This window comes from Lagopus leucura, unplaced genomic scaffold, assembly GCF_019238085.1.
Source record: "Lagopus leucura isolate 7727_CA_CO unplaced genomic scaffold, USGS_WTPT01 Super-Scaffold_100008, whole genome shotgun sequence".
In the NCBI taxonomy this organism is placed as follows: Eukaryota; Metazoa; Chordata; class Aves; order Galliformes; family Phasianidae; genus Lagopus; species Lagopus leucura.
In genome coordinates this window covers 119,435-136,532 of record NW_024962265.1, presented here as the reverse complement: position 1 = coordinate 136,532, position 17,098 = coordinate 119,435, and the positions used below count along the sequence as shown (strand labels likewise).

General features: G+C 48.7%; 1 protein-coding gene across 7 annotated transcripts in view; it reads right to left on the bottom strand.

Annotated features, from left to right (window-relative positions):
• Nucleotides 1-2,144: 2,144 nt before the first annotated feature.
• Nucleotides 2,145-17,098, bottom strand: part of NRF1 (nuclear respiratory factor 1) — a 44,919-nt gene continuing 29,965 nt past the window's right edge. For 2 of the 7 annotated variants that reach the window (XM_042872355.1, XM_042872351.1), the window contains 4 exons: nt 10,979-11,035; nt 9,509-9,595; nt 9,008-9,140; nt 3,866-8,342 (listed from right to left, as the gene is read on the bottom strand). In XM_042872355.1, the coding sequence (XP_042728289.1) occupies nt 9,046-9,140; nt 9,509-9,595; nt 10,979-11,035 (239 nt within the window). In that variant the 3' untranslated portion in view covers nt 3,866-8,342; nt 9,008-9,045. The other 5 variants (XM_042872356.1, XM_042872352.1, XM_042872357.1 and 2 more) reach the window with 3 other exon arrangements.

Sequence of the window (17,098 nt, the reverse complement as noted above, 5' to 3'; positions counted from 1 at the left end):
TGCCTGTTCCCAAGTGCAGGAGGGACGATGACAGCATTTTGGGGTGGGGGGGTGGAGGGTGGGGTTTGCACAGTGGGGTGGGGAGAGGGGGGTTCCTTGCTCCTGGCTGGGTTTGGATGGGGGGTGGTGGGGATATGTAGGGCAGCGCCGGGTGATTACGGAGCTTTCGGCCATAAGCCTGCAGAGATTGGATCATGTGGGATTAGAGTGAAGGCTGCACGCTCCCAACCTCCTCACTGCGCCGGGGGAGGGACGAACGGAAGGAAGGATGGAGATGGATGGGGGGTCCACATTGCCTAGTGGGGCGGGTGGGAGTGTGGGGAGGGAGCACAGGCTGTCTGTCTCTGTCTGTTTGCTTGTTGCTTCCATCGTCCATCTGTCCAGCCACATATCAGTCTGTCTGTCCTTCCATCCATCCACTCAGCTATCATCAGTAAGGCCACCCACCCACCCCCCTGTCTGTCTGTCCAGTCACTGAGCCATGCATCTAGCTGCCTATCCATCCGCCCGTCCCCATATCCATCCATCGAACCAGCCTGCTGTGGCTCCATCTACCAGTCTGTCTGTCTGTCCAGCCATTTATCCATCAATCCAACCACTGCTCCATCTGCTGGTCTGTCCATTCATCTGTCCGTCTGCCCATCCATCCAGACAGCCTTCGAGCCCTCTGCAAGTCTTTTTGTCTGTCCATCTGTCCACCTGTCAAGCCACTGGTCCCTCTATCACTGTCAATCTATCCACCAAATCACCCGTCTGTCCATCCATCCCAACAGCTATTGAGCCCTGCATCAGTCCATCTGTCCATCCATCCATCCATCTAGCCTTCTGTGAGTCCTTATGTCCATCCATCCCAACAGCCACTGAGCCCTGAGTCCGTCTGTCCGTCCATCCATCCACTGATCCCTCCACCAATGTGTCCATTCATCCAGACAGCCACTGAGCCTTCTATGAGTCTGTCTTTCTGTCCGTCCATTCATCAAGCCGTTGACCCTGTCCATCTTGTCCATCCATCAAACCATCCGTCTGCCCATCCATGTCCCCGGGGCTCAACTCTGACATTTCCCTCGAGGGCATCAGAGGTGGAGCATCCTCTCCAGCCCCACCTTCCAACAAGCCCCACCCCAACAAAAACCCCACCCATCCCCATAGTCCCCACCCCCAGCAATCACCCGAAGGCACATGGGATCCCCCAGCACCCAAACACTGGTGGGCATCACCCCAGAGACCCCTGTTAATATGTCCCTTCCCAGAGACAGCAGAGTTTTTGAGGTCAAATCCTGTGATTTGGGGTTGCTGTGCACAGTGCAGCACTGGGGCTAAAAGTAAAGGCAGCAAACCCAGCTGGGTCACAGTGTGGGCCACCCAGGGTTGGAGAGACTCTCTAAAACTCAGACCCTCTCAAAACCCAGGGATCTTCCCCAAGCCCAAGGCTGCGCTCCCTGAGATGGAAGGGAATAAAAGTGTCGTGTGCTGGGTGAGCTGCCCCAGCAGGAGGCCCCGACCTGCTTATTAAAGCCTGATTAGCACAGATTAAAGGCTGGGGACAACGTCTGCCAGGCTGAGCCCCCACCATGAACCCATTGGGGAACCCCAGCCTGGAGGGGTTCCCATAGAGCAGGGCTGGGACGTTTGGGTTGCTTTGAGATTGACTTTGGGATCGCTCCCCCTGTGCCTCATCCTCCTTTGCTTCCATCTGTCCTTCTATCCATCCTCCACTCCACTTTGTCTTCAGGCTTGCAAGAACTGGGCTCTGATCCTACAGAGGATCCTACAAGATCACATCGGAGCCAACGGTCCTGCCCCCCATGCTCAAATAAAGCTGCTCAACCTCAGTGCTGCCGTCCGGCTCCTCCTTGGGATGCTCAAACGATGGGGATAATGGGGGCACAGCGGGGATGAGGTGGCCTTGATCCCATCATGGCATGGAGTCGACTCCAATGGTTGCTTTTGGGGCGCCGCTCACCGTGGTGCTGATGGAGGCACACGAAGGATGAAGCTTACATAGCTCAAAGGAAGGACTTCAACTCAAAAACCACCCCCAAATCCAAAACCACATCGGGGACCCCCTCTGAGAGCCTGGGGGGAGATGGCGAGTTACCCCAAAACCCTCAAAAAAGCCCCAAAAGAGAAGTGAGAAGCGTGGGTAGACACATTTGTAACAATTTATTGAATAATAGACACTGGGAAAACAATAGGGGTCCATGCTCTGCTACTTGCCTGGTTTTGTCTCTTTGGGGGGAGGGCAAAGGGGACTGCTGGGACTAAAAGAATGTCATCGCACCGCCCAAGGAACACGGACTTGAAAGCCACCGACATCTTCACAACGACGATAAAAAATAATAATTAAAAAAAAATAATAACAAACTGGAGAAACCAGGGCTGTTTTCTATGGAAATATTTCCCTCCCCTCATTTAAAGTACAGAAGAAGTGTATACAAAGAGCATTTGATATTTTCCTTATAAAACAAGTAAATACAAGAATCTGAAAACTTCCTTGAAGGCGGAGCAAAGACGCGGAGAACTTCGTTAATGGCCACTTGAACATAACAATAATTAAAAAAAATATTAAATACCACACACAACCAGCACGCACCATGGGGGGCTTCCGGGGTGCTTTTGTCCCATTGAAAAGTCCTGGAGGATCTGTCCCCAAAATGCCCCCGTGGGCTGTCCCCCCTCCTCTGGGAGACGTTGGGTGACGTGGGTTGGGTTGAGTTGAGTTGGGTGGCAGCAGTAGGAGATGCTCAAGGAGCAGGGCTGGCACGTGGCTCCAGAGGGGTTCCCCAAAAGGGTTGAATTGGGGTTTCCAAGTGTCCTGGGTTGGCAGTGGGGTCGTGGCTCTTTGGCAAAGGACGGGGGCAAGTGCTGGTCATATTGTCCCCGAGTCCCCGCAGCCCTCCCGGCACAGCTCCGGAGGCATTTCCGCTCCGTTCCAAATTGACAAGAAGAGGAAATAATAATTATAATAATAATAATAAAGAGAAAAAAAAAAAAAAAAATCACAAAAAAAAACAAGAACAAAAGAATTGAAATGGCAGCGTTTCCAGAGCAGAGAAAGAAGAATGTGTCTCCAGTGTGCACCAGGGGAGCCAAGCACGGCGGTCATCGAGCTGTCCTCGCGCCCGCACGGGGCTCCGGGACCGGCAGCATCGAGATCTGTCCCCACAGTCACAAATGCATTTTCCCAAGAAGAGCCTTGCCCGAGTTTCGTTATTATTATTTTTTTTTCTTTACTTTCCTTTTTTTTTTTTTTTTTTTTTTAATTTTTTTCATATAAAAGTCCACGTTAAAATCTTCGAAACCTAATTCACCCCCCGTGGGAGCATCCATGCTCTGTTGTGGGAAGAAAAGGGGCGCAAGGAGTTGTATTTTTTTTTGCGTGTGGTTTTGTTTTCCCTCCTTTCTCATCTCTTCAGAATGGAAGTCCCATCTGCGTTGGGCTTCTCGCTCCAGTGTGATCAGTGGTGCTGTAAAGACACACTTAACACACGCATCCTTCCTTATTCTTCGTTAAAAACAGTCAGCAGAAGACTCAGTGCCACCTGATTGCATCTCCGGATAGGCGTAAAAAAAATTTTATTTGCATTAAGAGACGAGGAGAAAAAAAAAGAAAAAAAAAATAAAATAAAAGGAAAAAAATAAAAACCCCTCAAAAAAATAAAAATAAATCATCGTGATCCCGCTGCGGGTTATGGTCACTGTTCCAAAGTTACCACTTCCACCGCCTGCCCATCCACGGTGACGGCGCTGTCTGCTATCCGTGTGGTGACCGGTGCCATCGCCACCTGCACGGGGCCGTTGCCCTGCGCCAGGCTGGTGACCACGGTCTGGTACATGCTGACTGGGATCTGCACGAGGCCTGCGGAGACACAAAGGAGAAATGTGAGAGCGATGAGGGAACGCTGTTCTGCCAAGGAACGGGGTTGGTGAGGTTGAGTGTCGTGGTGCGGGCCATAAAGGGGTTGTGTTGGATACGGGTGGAGATGTGGCGGAGCTTTCAGGGTCCTTTGGTTCTTGTGGGAAGTCAAGGATTGAAGAAGGCAATGGTAGCAGGGAAGGTGGCGGGTGGGAGGAAGGAAGAATCATCCTAGAATGGCTTGGGTTGGAAGGAACCCCAAAGATCGTTAAGTTCCAACTGTCCTGCCACAGGCATGGCCAACAACCCCTAAAAGACAATGGTGGGTAAGGGAAAACAAAAGTGATGTTGGGTAGGGGCAAAGGAAGACAGTGAGGGGTAGGGGTGAAGAAAGGATCATCACAGAATCATAGAATGGCATAGGACCTGAAGGATCACAAAGTCTTAACCTCCTGGACACAGGCAAGGCTACCAACCTCCAGAATATGATGGTGGGGGGCAGGGGGAGAAGGAAGATGGTTGCTAGGGGAGAAGATGATGGTTGCAAGAAAGCCAAGGATAGGGTAAAAGACAATCTCCCACCCCATGACACACAGATGGTATCACACCCACACCATCATGCTTGTGTAATTATTCAGACTTAATGGAGCCCAGCCCTTATAAACGTTAGAGAAGTCCCATAATCAACCCCCATCACACTGTGTGAGATGAGAAGAGGCTCAGAGGTAGAAAGAAAAACTGCAAGAAGGAAAAACCTACCACTGAAACCCCAACTGCCCGGCAGCACAGGAGGGCACAGCCCTGAAAATCCAACGAGATCAGACCAAGCTTTCCCAAAACGGCAGCAGGATCCCCTTTGGTTCAGTTCTCTGTGGCAGGCAGGGATCTCTGTCCTGCCAAGGGCACTCATTGAATAACCAGAGGCAGCAGAGTGCAGCTCGGTGTCCCCAGATAACTCGCTGCACACAGACAGGAAAGCTTAGGAGTTAATCATACTGCCCAGGTGGGTGACCCCGGCCGAGCTCAGCTCTCGGGATCTCGTGGCACTCTACGGATAGGGACATTTTGCAATGCCTCAGCCAGAGGGCTGCCCCATCTCCAAAAGGGTGATCTACAGTTTTATGCAGCTCGCAGCCCCATGAGGAACCACCTTCCTTGCGTACGGCTCAACATCAACAGCTACAAATGACGTGGAGGCAGCTGAAACACAGAGTTCCTGAGGTGCTTTCTAATAGGGAAGAGTTTTAGGCTACAAAGCATTGAAACAAGAACTCGTGCTCAGCTCTCTCAAAGGCAACCCCCAATAAGATCCTCAAGATATTCAGCACAGTTCTGTAAGCAGGTTCTGGCACAGAGTGGGAGATGTGGCCTGGGATGCACTCAAAATCCCTGCTCCAGACCAATGACCCAGCTAAGCCTTTCGGGTGATTCAGGTTGTTGACCCAAAGGAATTCACCACAGATGAGTCTATTCCCCACAGCCAACTCAAAACGAGGGTCACCATAAAGCAGGGTTCAAAATCTGATCCCTCCATGATGTTTAAACACGGGTTGGCCATAATAGGGGCACTGTTAACAACAGGCATTGCAAGAAACGATGATGAGATGGAGCTCTTTGAGATGACTCTGCTCCCCGTGGCCAACCCAAAGATGAGGGTCACCAGCAACGCTGAGCACGCAGCATTAAAAAATCTGATCCCTCCACAAGTTGGCCATAATAGGACCATTGTGAAAGACAGGTATTACCAAAATATGGCAAGATGGAAAAACCAAAGGGGGGTTTTCTTTGGGAAAGATGAGCCTGATTTGGCCAAGGTTTGACCGAGGCTAACTACAACTTGGATACATTGCGCGTAAGAGCCGGGAGGTCTCTGGTCTCTGCGAGAGACAGCGATGCACAGCTCCCTTTCTGCATGGGATTAAGCTAAATCGTCTCAGCATCTGACGCAGTGGCCTTCCTGGCAGGAGTGGTGACAAACCAAAGGAGGAGAGGGCGAGGGCTGGAAAGTCTGCTGTGTATTAAAGCAGAGATGATCGCCCTTGGGAGAGAGGCGATTAAACCACTGAGATGCTGTAATCAGGTCTAGGATTGGCCCTGTGCTGCATCTGCTCAGACCTGTGCCCTGATTAGCCCTAATCTAGCTGGCATATGTTAATCTAAAGCATGGATTTCAGACCCTTTCAATTGTATTAAAAACAGGAAATCCATTAGACAAAATAAAATTACAAAAAAAAAAAAAACAAACACAAAACTTTCAAGTCTCTGGAAAATACACATCTTCCAAAAAAAAAAACTCGAGTCGTGCTGGGGTGGAAAAGCCCCAGTGGAGAGACGGAATTGGGCTCACAGCAGCCCCAGAGCTGCTCCTACCTGTGGACAGGAGCCAGCAGAGGTGATGGATAATGCACAGAGCAGTGAGATGACACAGCTGGGCTGGAGCTGCCCATTTGGGATTTCCTCCCACCATTTGGCAGAAACGATGATGTTCATCTCTACCCTCAGCAGGAGGCTCTGGATTGCACCCAGGTCATGCTTTTGCTTACCTGCAGCCTGCCAGGACAAGGATTTTGCATTTGTTTCAGCAGAGAAGAGGTTATGGCTTGCAGAAGGGGGAGAGTTAGGTTCTGGCCATGGGATTCTGAGGCCAAATATCATATAGTGGCTGATACAGGCACCTTACCTGACACGGAGAGGGGATCAGCAACATCAGAACTGTTCTGATCCCAAACTGCAAGTGGGTGCATTAAACCACCATTCAAAGGGCTCTGGGGGAGAAGAGTAGGAGGTTGAGATGATTGGCCATCCAGTATCCAGAGGATGGGGACAACAGAGCCAGTTTCTGCTGGTTCTTATGCTTCTTCGATATCACAGCAAGTGCAGAAGGAAGGCACAGCCAACCAGGTGAGCTGGACCACCACACAGATCAATACTCAAACATGCAGAATGAGTGGAAGAAACTGAAGAATGGATGATCTCAAGGGAACCTCTCACACACTCAGAGATAAATGTCCAGTATTATCTTCCCAGAGATGGGCCCCTCTGATGAATGCTTTGGAGCATCCTTCTGCACCATGGGGAGCACGGACAGCACAACCTTATGCCACACTTTTCTGCCTGGAGCTCAAACAGAGCACACAAGTGAAGTTTTGGATGGTTGAAAGAGAAGAACCAGCCCCATTCTTGACTGCTGTCACCATGCTGAACCTGAGCTTGGAAAAGCAAACCATCTCCTCTTCCTTCATGAAGTGCAAAATCATCTTCCTTGCTAGCATCAACGTGAACTGATCTCCTGCAACATTCTGGAAGCAGCCTCAGGACTTTGAGGGAGCAAAAGGCAAACTGAGAGACCATTCTGAGAAACTAACTGAGAAACTAATGCTGGTTTGACTCCAGCATTTGGGACCTGGAGTCTGATGCAGCACTCAGAAGCAATGCACTGACAAACTGCTCTTTGGATTTCTTTTATGGGGCAAAACATCAGCGCTCACTTTGCAGACCCTCACAGCACAGCATCATCAGGTTATCTTCAAATTTAGGCAACATAACCTAACCAAAAGACAAGACCTCAATGGAGTGTTGTATGCCTTCTTCCAACAGGGAATCTAAAGCCCACTTCAGATCAGCAGAAGGCAAAAGCCATGGCCAGTTGCACCCAATGCTGCTCTTGGGGGATCTACTGGCACCAGAAACATCCTCAGCACTGAGGAGATGAAGCAGATCCCACACAGTGGATGTGTTAAGTTGGCACAACTTGCTCTGTTCTCTCAGACATCAAAGGGATGAGTGCTGAAAGTTGTCTGGTTTGTTGTTTCCAAGCATGGCAGAGACAGCAGAACACTGATCAGCCTCACAGATCTACCTGACCAACGGAGAGCTCTGAAAGCCTTACAGAGCTCAGGCCAACGACAGAGAAGGCTGAAAGGAATGAAAACTTCAATTTTAATTCTTTGTCTCCAGCTCATCCACAGACCTTTGGCTTCAGTCTTCCTACTTAGCAGAGGGGAAATGGGTACAAACTCTCTGCTTAGCACGATCCTGCTTCAAAACAACCAGAGTGCACATTTAAATTTAAGCATGGAACTCCGTTGCTAGAGGATCTCCAAGCAACAAAATGTTTGGCAGCACAGAGAAAGTGAAACAGCACCAGGAAAACCTTGGCCTCCATACACAAGACAGCCTACAAACCCAACAAAAGTGATGCAGAGAAGAAGAAAACAACCTGGCCATCTTCTACAGAGTAGGAAAGAGTAGGATACCAACTTGAGGCACAGCATGGATATTAAGTGAGGGATAATAAACGAGAAAAAAAAAAAGACAATCAGTAAACATAAGGTTTGTGAAGCTCCAGAACTTGGGGAAATTGCAAAGTCTCCATCTTTGGCTATCCTTCAGAGGCAGGTAAGACTTCTTTTCTTCATGTAGAGTCCCAGCTTAGCAAGAATTGGAAGACCTTCAGCTTCATCTCCCTTATTCCTCGGTCTCGCCTCTATAGGAGAAGGCAACCCACACCACAAAGGGACCTGGGTTACTTCATCCCATACAAAGTCCAAGAGAACATACAACCCCACCCCAAAGGTATGAACTAAAGGACACCACTCTCAGTTGCCAATTGACCAACGTGGGCCCTGGAAACGATTCAGGGCTTTTAGGTTGGGTCTGGGTGGTGATTTGGGTTTCTTTTTGTCTGTTTCTTTTTCAAAGTGGTGCTTGATTTGGCTCATATTAGGTTAGTTGGTTGTCTTTTTGTGGGTTTTTTTTTTTTCTTACTTTGGGTTTTTATTGTTTTGTTGTATGTTTGGTTTTGAAGCTGTAATACTGTAATACTTGCGTGCAAAACGACCGATTCACAAGAATCCCATCCCCAACCCGTTAAGCAACGCTCATGGATTTCTCCAGAGCATTTCTCCAGCACACGTGGGAGAAGGAAGGATCCAGGAGGCAGCCCAGTGCCCAACCCTTCCCTGACACAGCTATGAGTGAGGCCTTTGAGGAATAATGACCAAGACCTCCTCCACCAATGGTACTTCACCACCACCTCTACGCACCTCAGGCTGTGCAGCCCTTTCCTGACCCACCAGAAGCCCTCCACCTGCAATCATCCACAGCAAAAGGAAGAATTGACCATTATTTTTAACACTGCAAGTGATTCACCTGAAATGTCAGGTCTTCCACCCAAAATATTGGGTCTTTCATTCCATCTTTACATTGATGGAGTGGAAAACTCCCATTCTGCTTCCCTGAAACGTTGTGTCTTCCATCCAAAATGCTGGCTCTCCCATTCCGTCTGTATGTTGATGGAATTGATTGGAATTGATAACTCCTATTTCATTCTCTTTTTTTTTTTTTTTAATTAAAAGTTACTAAAAAATACTAAATGGGAAGGGGAAGGGTGCTGGGGAAAGAAGGCAAAGCAGCAACTTGGTGTCCCAACGGATTAGCCTCGTGCCTTCAGCCCTTGTGCCCTATATAAGGTGACCTGCCTCTCCCTCTCCTCTTGGTGATGGTTTTTGAGCTCGACAGCAAGACCTGGGAGGAATAAAGCTGTTCCCACACATACAAGTACTGGGGTCCCCACAGTGAGCCGTGCTAAGCCCAAGGAGGAGGAGAAGTGAGGAAGATGCGAGGAGGAGGCCGAGCATGCCATGCATCTACCTGTGTAGGGGAAGCCTTTTTTACCATGCTCCAGAGATGAAAGCTTAATGAATAACCCTTCTAAGCTTCCTTGATCAGCTGGCTTTGCTGTGGAGTGAAGGGCACACCTGGTAAGATTAGCAGTCTATCGTGGTCAATCAGAGAGAGGAAACAGAGGTAAAAAAATAGAGAAAGTACAGGAGCCCCTAATGCCACTCTACCTGGAATTCAGTCCTGGGGTTTGTTTCTGTTGATATGGAAGAGAGGAACACCTTTTGAGCAGAGCAGAGCTGTGTCACCTGTGTGCCACCAGTGCAAAGCTCCCCAGAAACCACAGGCAGGAAACATCTACAGATAAATTAAATCTGTTCCTCTTATGAAGCATAAGACATTAAATTCATGGTAGCAGAGGCAGACAGTGTAGCAATATCCCACCATATGGGATTCTGTTTTGCCATAAAAACTTTGCTAACTTGCTTGCTATGTGTTTAACACCCACATGGGCTCTTCCAATGGGACAAATGTTGGACTTGATGTGTCCTTCCCAACTCAGGATATTCTATAAAGGGTATATAGAGAGTGACTCTTACTCTTAAAACAGCCTCTATCCTGTATTTTCTGTAAGGTTTTATTAAAGGGTACTGGGAGAATGAAGGCAGAGTACCACCTAAAAGTGATAAAATACTGTATTACTTCAACCCAAAAGACTAAAACCCGTTTTCAAAAGTCACCTGAATTGAAAAACTTCCCTTTTTTTTTTCTTCTTTTTTCTTTTTTGAAGCACATATTCTAACAAATTATCTTTGAAAATCAACAATACTGGGAAGACAGTCGCATATAGAAAGAGATGCAACGTCCAGAATCCAAGAGGCTACACCAGCAAAGCACCCATGGGTGCTCTCTCATGTCTGCCTTCCTCTGCCATGCGGTGCACCTACTGTATTTAGGTTTCTGCTACCATCTTTAGCCCATGGTTTCTTAAAACTGATGGGCGCTGAAAGCGAGGCTGTGGGGTTTTCTTCCCTTTCCACTGCTGATTTAGCTCTGCCTTGAGCCCGTGACCTTCAAAAAGATGAATTTTACAACTCCAAGGATCACAACGCCCCCCAACAGCCCCACCTGTGGTTGACTGAGTGCTGTTAAAGCAGCCCTCTTCACTAATTATTTAATTAAGTGATGGTTATAAGGGAGGTCGGCTTGTGTACGGCCAATGGGACGGGGCTGCAGGATACGAACCCACCCCATTGCATCTCCAGCCCAATGCTCCAACCTCAACCTATATCCAAAGCCTAGTGGCTTCCCCTTGAAAGTGTAATAAGAAAGGGAAGGGAAAAAAAAAGAAAAAAAAAAAAGAAGAAGAAAAAGAGACACAAAGCCCTTTCACCCCCCAAGAAGCACCACAGTGTCAGGAACCAAAATCAACTATGTTGGCTGTGCCATTGATAGCCAGATCCCCATATTCAACAACTACTACCAGGAAAAGCCACTCACCTGATAAACTCTCTGCTAGGCTCCACTTGTAGCCTGAATAGTCTGCTGCTAGGATGCCTGACAATGAAATGCAAGTGTAAAAGACTGAACACATGTTGCAGTCATGGGGGGCATTGGGTAGGGAAAACACTTGTAGGCTAGGTTTAATTCATTATCCACACTTAAGTAATACCCCAATATTAGTGTAATACACTTAAGTAATACCCCAATATTAGGCACTGTAACTTGAATATTTTTGACTCTATACAGGATATTATCTGCAGACGTGGGAGGCACAGCGAGATACTTGCAGATATTTGTAGTGCAGTTGGCAAACGTTGAGATGAATGGTTTAATTGGACCAGAGAGGACCAAAGAGAAACACAGAATGGAGAAAATCTGTCCTGGGGAAGCTCCAGCCACCTCCAAGAATGCTCTCCACTAACCAGGGATGTGAAATGAATGAGAAGTGGCTGCCAAAGAGGCGTTTCTATGCGTCCCCAGAGCATTTGGTGAGGAGATTCATTGAGTCTTCATTGGTCTCCAAGAGGAGCTTGGTGTGATTTTAGGGCTACAAGGGGCTGGGATCTAAATGAGTTTCCCAAGTTAGCACGCTGCCCCATAGATCACACGTGAACATGGACATTAGCATACACTACAGAGCATTTAGCACATGGGAGTATAAAGCAGCTATTGTTCTGCAGTAAGGTGATATGTAACCAGATAGGCTCTGGCTTCAGCTAAAAACCATTTTCCCAGCGCTTTGCTGACTCGTTCAGCAGGAACCTTGCTGCTGTAACAGAGTGCACATTCATGGCCAACGAACGGGATCGAAACGATGGGTTCTGGCGACAAAATGGATCTGCAAAAGCATCCCTGCTGCAAACTTGGGTGCAAGGGGACCCACTGGACCAAGCACAATGGTCCGTCCATTGCTCTCAGCTCCCAGGAAAGGCAGAATGAATGAGAGCAGGAGGAGGTGGCTGGAGAACCCGCAAAGTCCAATCCTTGTTCATTGCATAGAATCAATCATAGACTCGTTAAGGTTGGAAAGACCAATAAGATCATCCAGTCCAACCATCAACCTCATGCACATGACCATTAATTTGCAGCCCTCAAATCTCTCCATACTCAGCTCCTATTTAGAAGAGTGACTTAAGACTCTTATTTTTTGCACTAAAACCACACAAAAGTCCTCCAAGAAGATTTAGTCAAGGACACAATGACATACCTGGGGTAAGAGCAACAGGAAGCATCCAGCAGGTTGGATCTGAACGCTGCAGAACTGAATACGAACACCACTGTCTGCTGATCCCTATGACTTCAAAGGGGTCGAGCATGCTATATTTACACCAGCAATAAAAGTGTTTCCATTAGCTCCATGTTCACCTTTTAAATGCAACAGCCCTATCACACACACACCAATTAGAGCCCCCTAATGCTCGGGAGCACAGAGCTTTCTTTTTTTCCTTTTTGAAGGGAAGAGATGAGGCAGCTCAGGGGAATAGAAGAGAGCCTTTCACTGCTGAGGGCTCTCCTTCAAAGCTACCACAGGGCAGAGGGAACAGATGGCCATTTCTGAGGGCTGACGTGAAATGAGGGATTGTTTCAGGCCGTGTCCTGGTGGACAACATATCGACACTACAAGAGCACTGGTAGTGGTTTCTGGTAGAGAAACCAGAAGGGATGACGTGGGGACAAAGCTCCTGACCTGATCAGAGCACCTCTCCTTCCTGCTGGAACAGGAGGAATGGAGGCAAATTGCTGACAGCAAGGAGGAAAACTCACAAAGGGTAAAGTTTTGCTATGATCTGTGAGCAACAAACAATGCCACAATTCACTTCAAGTCAAACTCTCTCCCTTCTTAGAGGCTGTCTTCTCCAAGCAAACTGCTGGGCATGTGCTAAAGAGTCCAAATGGCCGTGGGTCTACTGCACTCCTCCCCTGGATCACAGAGGAGTCCACATTAACCACCAGAAAACATAACAGAGAAAGAAATCTATACGCATTAGAGAATAAACTCAACCCAAGGATACCATGAGGGTGGGAGGAACAACTTCAACTCCATCTTTGGAAAAGATCTGTAGGAAGTCACGTCAGACAGAAGCGTTGGGCTTTTTTTTTTTTTTTTCCTTTCTTGGAACTTGTTTTGCAGCTTTACCTCGACTCACAGAAGCACGTGTGCTCCTGGAAAGCTTTGCAGTGCTGTGAGTATCAATGTTCCAACCTGCTGCTGGAGCCCAGAAGGCACCATCCTGCTCTGGCGTGAGGCTGCAGCACAGGAAAATAGGGCGATTCCCTGCAATCTTCCTGCCCAGCTGTTGACGAGCTGCGGATTACCACTGTCACATGAGCTGCTTTACAGCAAAGCCAAGCTGTCTTCGGGAGCTGAGAAGGTCACTGGGAGACAGGGGCCGCCAGGGACAGAGCAAACGCCCTCGATTCACTTCCCAGGGGGACTGCAGGTGGAAAGCATGGCGTTCCCTTCTGCTCAGAGGGCAAAGAGAAATGGTTCTGCCTTAAGGGCTCCTTACAGGGACAGCTTTACCTCTTTCTTGTGCACACCATCAAACCTTTGTGCAGCGCCACCCAAATTGCCATCTGCCTGTCTCTCCAAGCCTTCACGCCATCCACTGCCACCTCAAAGAAGAAATAAATGAATCCTTCCTCAAAGGAGTGGCAAGAAAACAGCCTTTCAACCCCAAAAACCAGAACAGCATGGCTGAGGAATGGGTTTCACTCAGAAAAAAAGTATTTGGAAAAACAGAAGTCTGAAGGTCTCCGGTGCAGCCTCTTGGGGCCATGAATTAAAACCCTCCATCTCCATCATCCTGCCACTGGCAGGGCTGGTGGGCAATGAGCACATGGCTGCAAGAGAGCAGCTCAGGATGGGGCTCTTTACTATGCCCCAGAGGCATGAGACAGATGGGGCTGTGCTTTTAGGCTTTGCAACAAGTCTCTGCTATGGGGAACCAACGGAGAGGATAAATACGGCCACAAAACGATCCTTTAGACATGCTCAGAAATAGAAGAGGGAGGAAACTTTGCTCTAATGTACGAACCTAATGAATTCATAAGCAAACAGACCCACAAAACGTGCTTTGGTGTGCTCAGGAGAGCCGTGCTTAGGAAAACACAGCCTTGTGGCATAGCTTATAGGGTATTGCTCCTTGCAGGGGGATGCCCAGTGGTGGGGGGAGGCTCACAAACCCCCATATCATTTCATAAAATGCCTTGCGTCGTTACGACAGCTTGCTGGGATGTCAGCCAGCTTCCCATTTGGATCAGGTTGCACCCTACGCCCGCTGACAGACATTAAACCCTGGAGCTTCGTGCTGCCCTGGAGTCAGGCAAGCCTCTGTTCAATCACTCAGACCCCAAAGTCCAGCAGGGAAGGGTATCCTAACCTTGTAGCCATAGGTCTACCTGCCAGCAAGGCGAAGAGTGAGCCCTGCTGCCATGAAACAGCAGATTGCTGTGATGCAGGGGTGAGGGGGGATTAGGAGCCCCTCTCCATCTGCCCTGATGCAGTGTAATCGCAGTGCTCACTCACTCCCCCAGACCCACGAATAGCATGGGGGTAGCAGTGGGCTGCTACAGGGAGAAAAGTGGAAACGTGGCCACAGAAAGCGCTCACCTGTCGCTATGTGAATGGGGATGAGGGAATGCTGCTCCAAGCAGGATGCAAGCTGAAATCTGAACTGAGAGATGTTCAAGGTGCCCTGCATCATCACCCACTGCTCATCCCAACTTGCAGGGTCAGCTGGGATCAGGGTGCAAAAGATGCAGTGGATAAGATATGAGCTCTGCTCTGCTCCAGGAAGGGTGAAGTGGAATCTCAGGTGGGATTGAAGCACATGGTCCTACCCCTGGTACCATGCTCTGGTTTGAGAAGGCAGCAGTAGCCCCAAGGAGGACCTGCTCTGCCCACAGAGCCTCTGGTTGGGGTTTGGGGGTGGGCACAGAGGAGCACTGCAAGTGCAGCTCTTTGCACAGAACCTCTGGGTGAGGCTGGGCATGGAGAAGGATGCATGGAACAATGACTCACCGACATCTGCTAAGGGTCAGGAGGAGCAAGCAGCACCACAGAGCTGCTGTTCTGCTCCATCCGTGCCCTTTCCTTTAGGGCAAGAGCTACAAATAGCAGCACAGTGCTGAGGAGGTGCAGCCCATCCCAATGCAGAGCTCCTTCACTTCTCATTCCAGCGTTTTACATCCCAGTCCTGCACTGGGAAGAGTGGCAAACCAACCAGGAAATGTTTGTCTATCCAGCCTCGAGACATATTTAGGGAGACAAGCTAAGCATACTGCTTGCCTTTCCTTTCCCATCCAAATACAAACCCATCGCCTTTAGATAAAAACTCAACAAAGAATTGGCATCTCCAGCTCTTGCATGAACACCAAAAAAACCCCAAAGTACAAAAAAAAAAGATAAGATTTTCTTTCCAACTGACCCAGGATGCCTGCATGTTGGCACTTGGGTGAACACGTGTGGGATCCCCCAAATAGGAGCTTCCCAATGCTGTGTTCAGAAGGCAGATGGATGGACAGCGTCATCTAATCTGAATTTTCCAATAAGAATTCAAGATGAGCAGAGAGTTTCAGCTTTCTGCTACAAGCACAAAGCTGGGAAGGAAGTGCAAGAGCAAAACTGCTTTAGAGGGCTGCAGAAGGCATCAAACAGCTGTAAATTTGAGAAGAGAAGCTAAAGAAGCCCTGCTCGGCTCAGAGTCAATAGCAGCCCTGTTTCCTCTCCAAGCCCAGAACAAAAGGGAACATATTGCAACCATGCCCAAAGAGGAGGGCTGCTATTTCTTTAAATGTAATGTTAATGCCTTGTAATCAGCTTTAATTTTTAAACAGGCCCAGCCCTCCTGTCCATTTCCCCTAATTCAGGACACGTGGAAGGTAAATGGCCTGTGCTTAAAGCAGGGCAGTGACAGCTGGGGAGCCTGTAAGTCCCAACTGCTGATTGCAGGGATGGATGTCAGAACTCACCAGGGGAGGGGAGCTGGGAGGTGCTGAGGCTGCTGGAAGGTCATTGAGGCGCTGGGAGATGGGGGTCAGGCTCATTGGCTGGCTGGGAGCTCACTGAAACCAATGGGGGCCAAAGAAAAGCTCAACACTATCCAGTAGTAAAGGACTTGGCAGTGGATCTCTGCCCCATTCCCACTCCCCACTGGGAATGGCGGTGGGGTATCTTTTAGGGACAGCAACAGATAAAGCCAAAGATTTCCTTGTGTCTCCTTCTTTATGAGCTCAGATGCATTCTGGAGCTTAAAAAAAAATAAATCAGACTTCATGTGAGATTTGTGCAAAGGAATCACAGAATCATTACAGCTGGAAAAGGGCATCCAGTCCAACCATCAACTCATCCCCACTATGCCCACTCATAGAGTCATTACTGTTGGAAAAGGCCTCCAAGATCATCCAAGTCCAACTGCCACCAACTGACCACCAATACTGCCCACTAAGCCACATCCCTGGGGACAAGGAAATGAAGAAAGCAAAAGCAAAAAGAACCCACAAAACTCAAAACGGCTTTTCCTTGCACTCCACTCTTCGCCAACAGGAGACCAAGACATCCACCTTACAAAAACATCTTCTCCCCAGAAATCAAATGATACGAGTATCCCTACTCAAGGAGAACAAACTGCACCCAAAAATCACTATTTTATGTCTTCACCACGGTGGCAATAAGCCAAGGGATGCCCTAAAGGCAGCAACATGGCATCCAACTCAAAGGGGATCAAACGTGTGCTGGGAGCAGCCTTGGTCCCTGCGTTGGTGTAGCAGAACCTGGCTGGTAGGAGAAGCATTGAGCACAGCACGAGAGGGAGATGTCTGAGCCACTATTTTTAGCCCTGGTTGGTGGGCAGACAAATCCTAATCATCAGCCAAGATGTCCAAGCAAAGCCCCACGTCACACGGCAAAGATTAGGGCCCAAGAGAGATGCAGGACAGCAGCAGAATGCAGGAGGGCCACCATAGTGGGTTTAAGCTGTGCCAAAGGCAGTGGGTCTCAATGATCTGGAGGGGCTCCAAGCAAACAGAGAGCTGTGTGGGTCTGGAAGAGGATAAACCTGCTGGAGGTGATGCTCTTGGCAATGTATTTAACTCGGACCATCATCTGTTTCTACA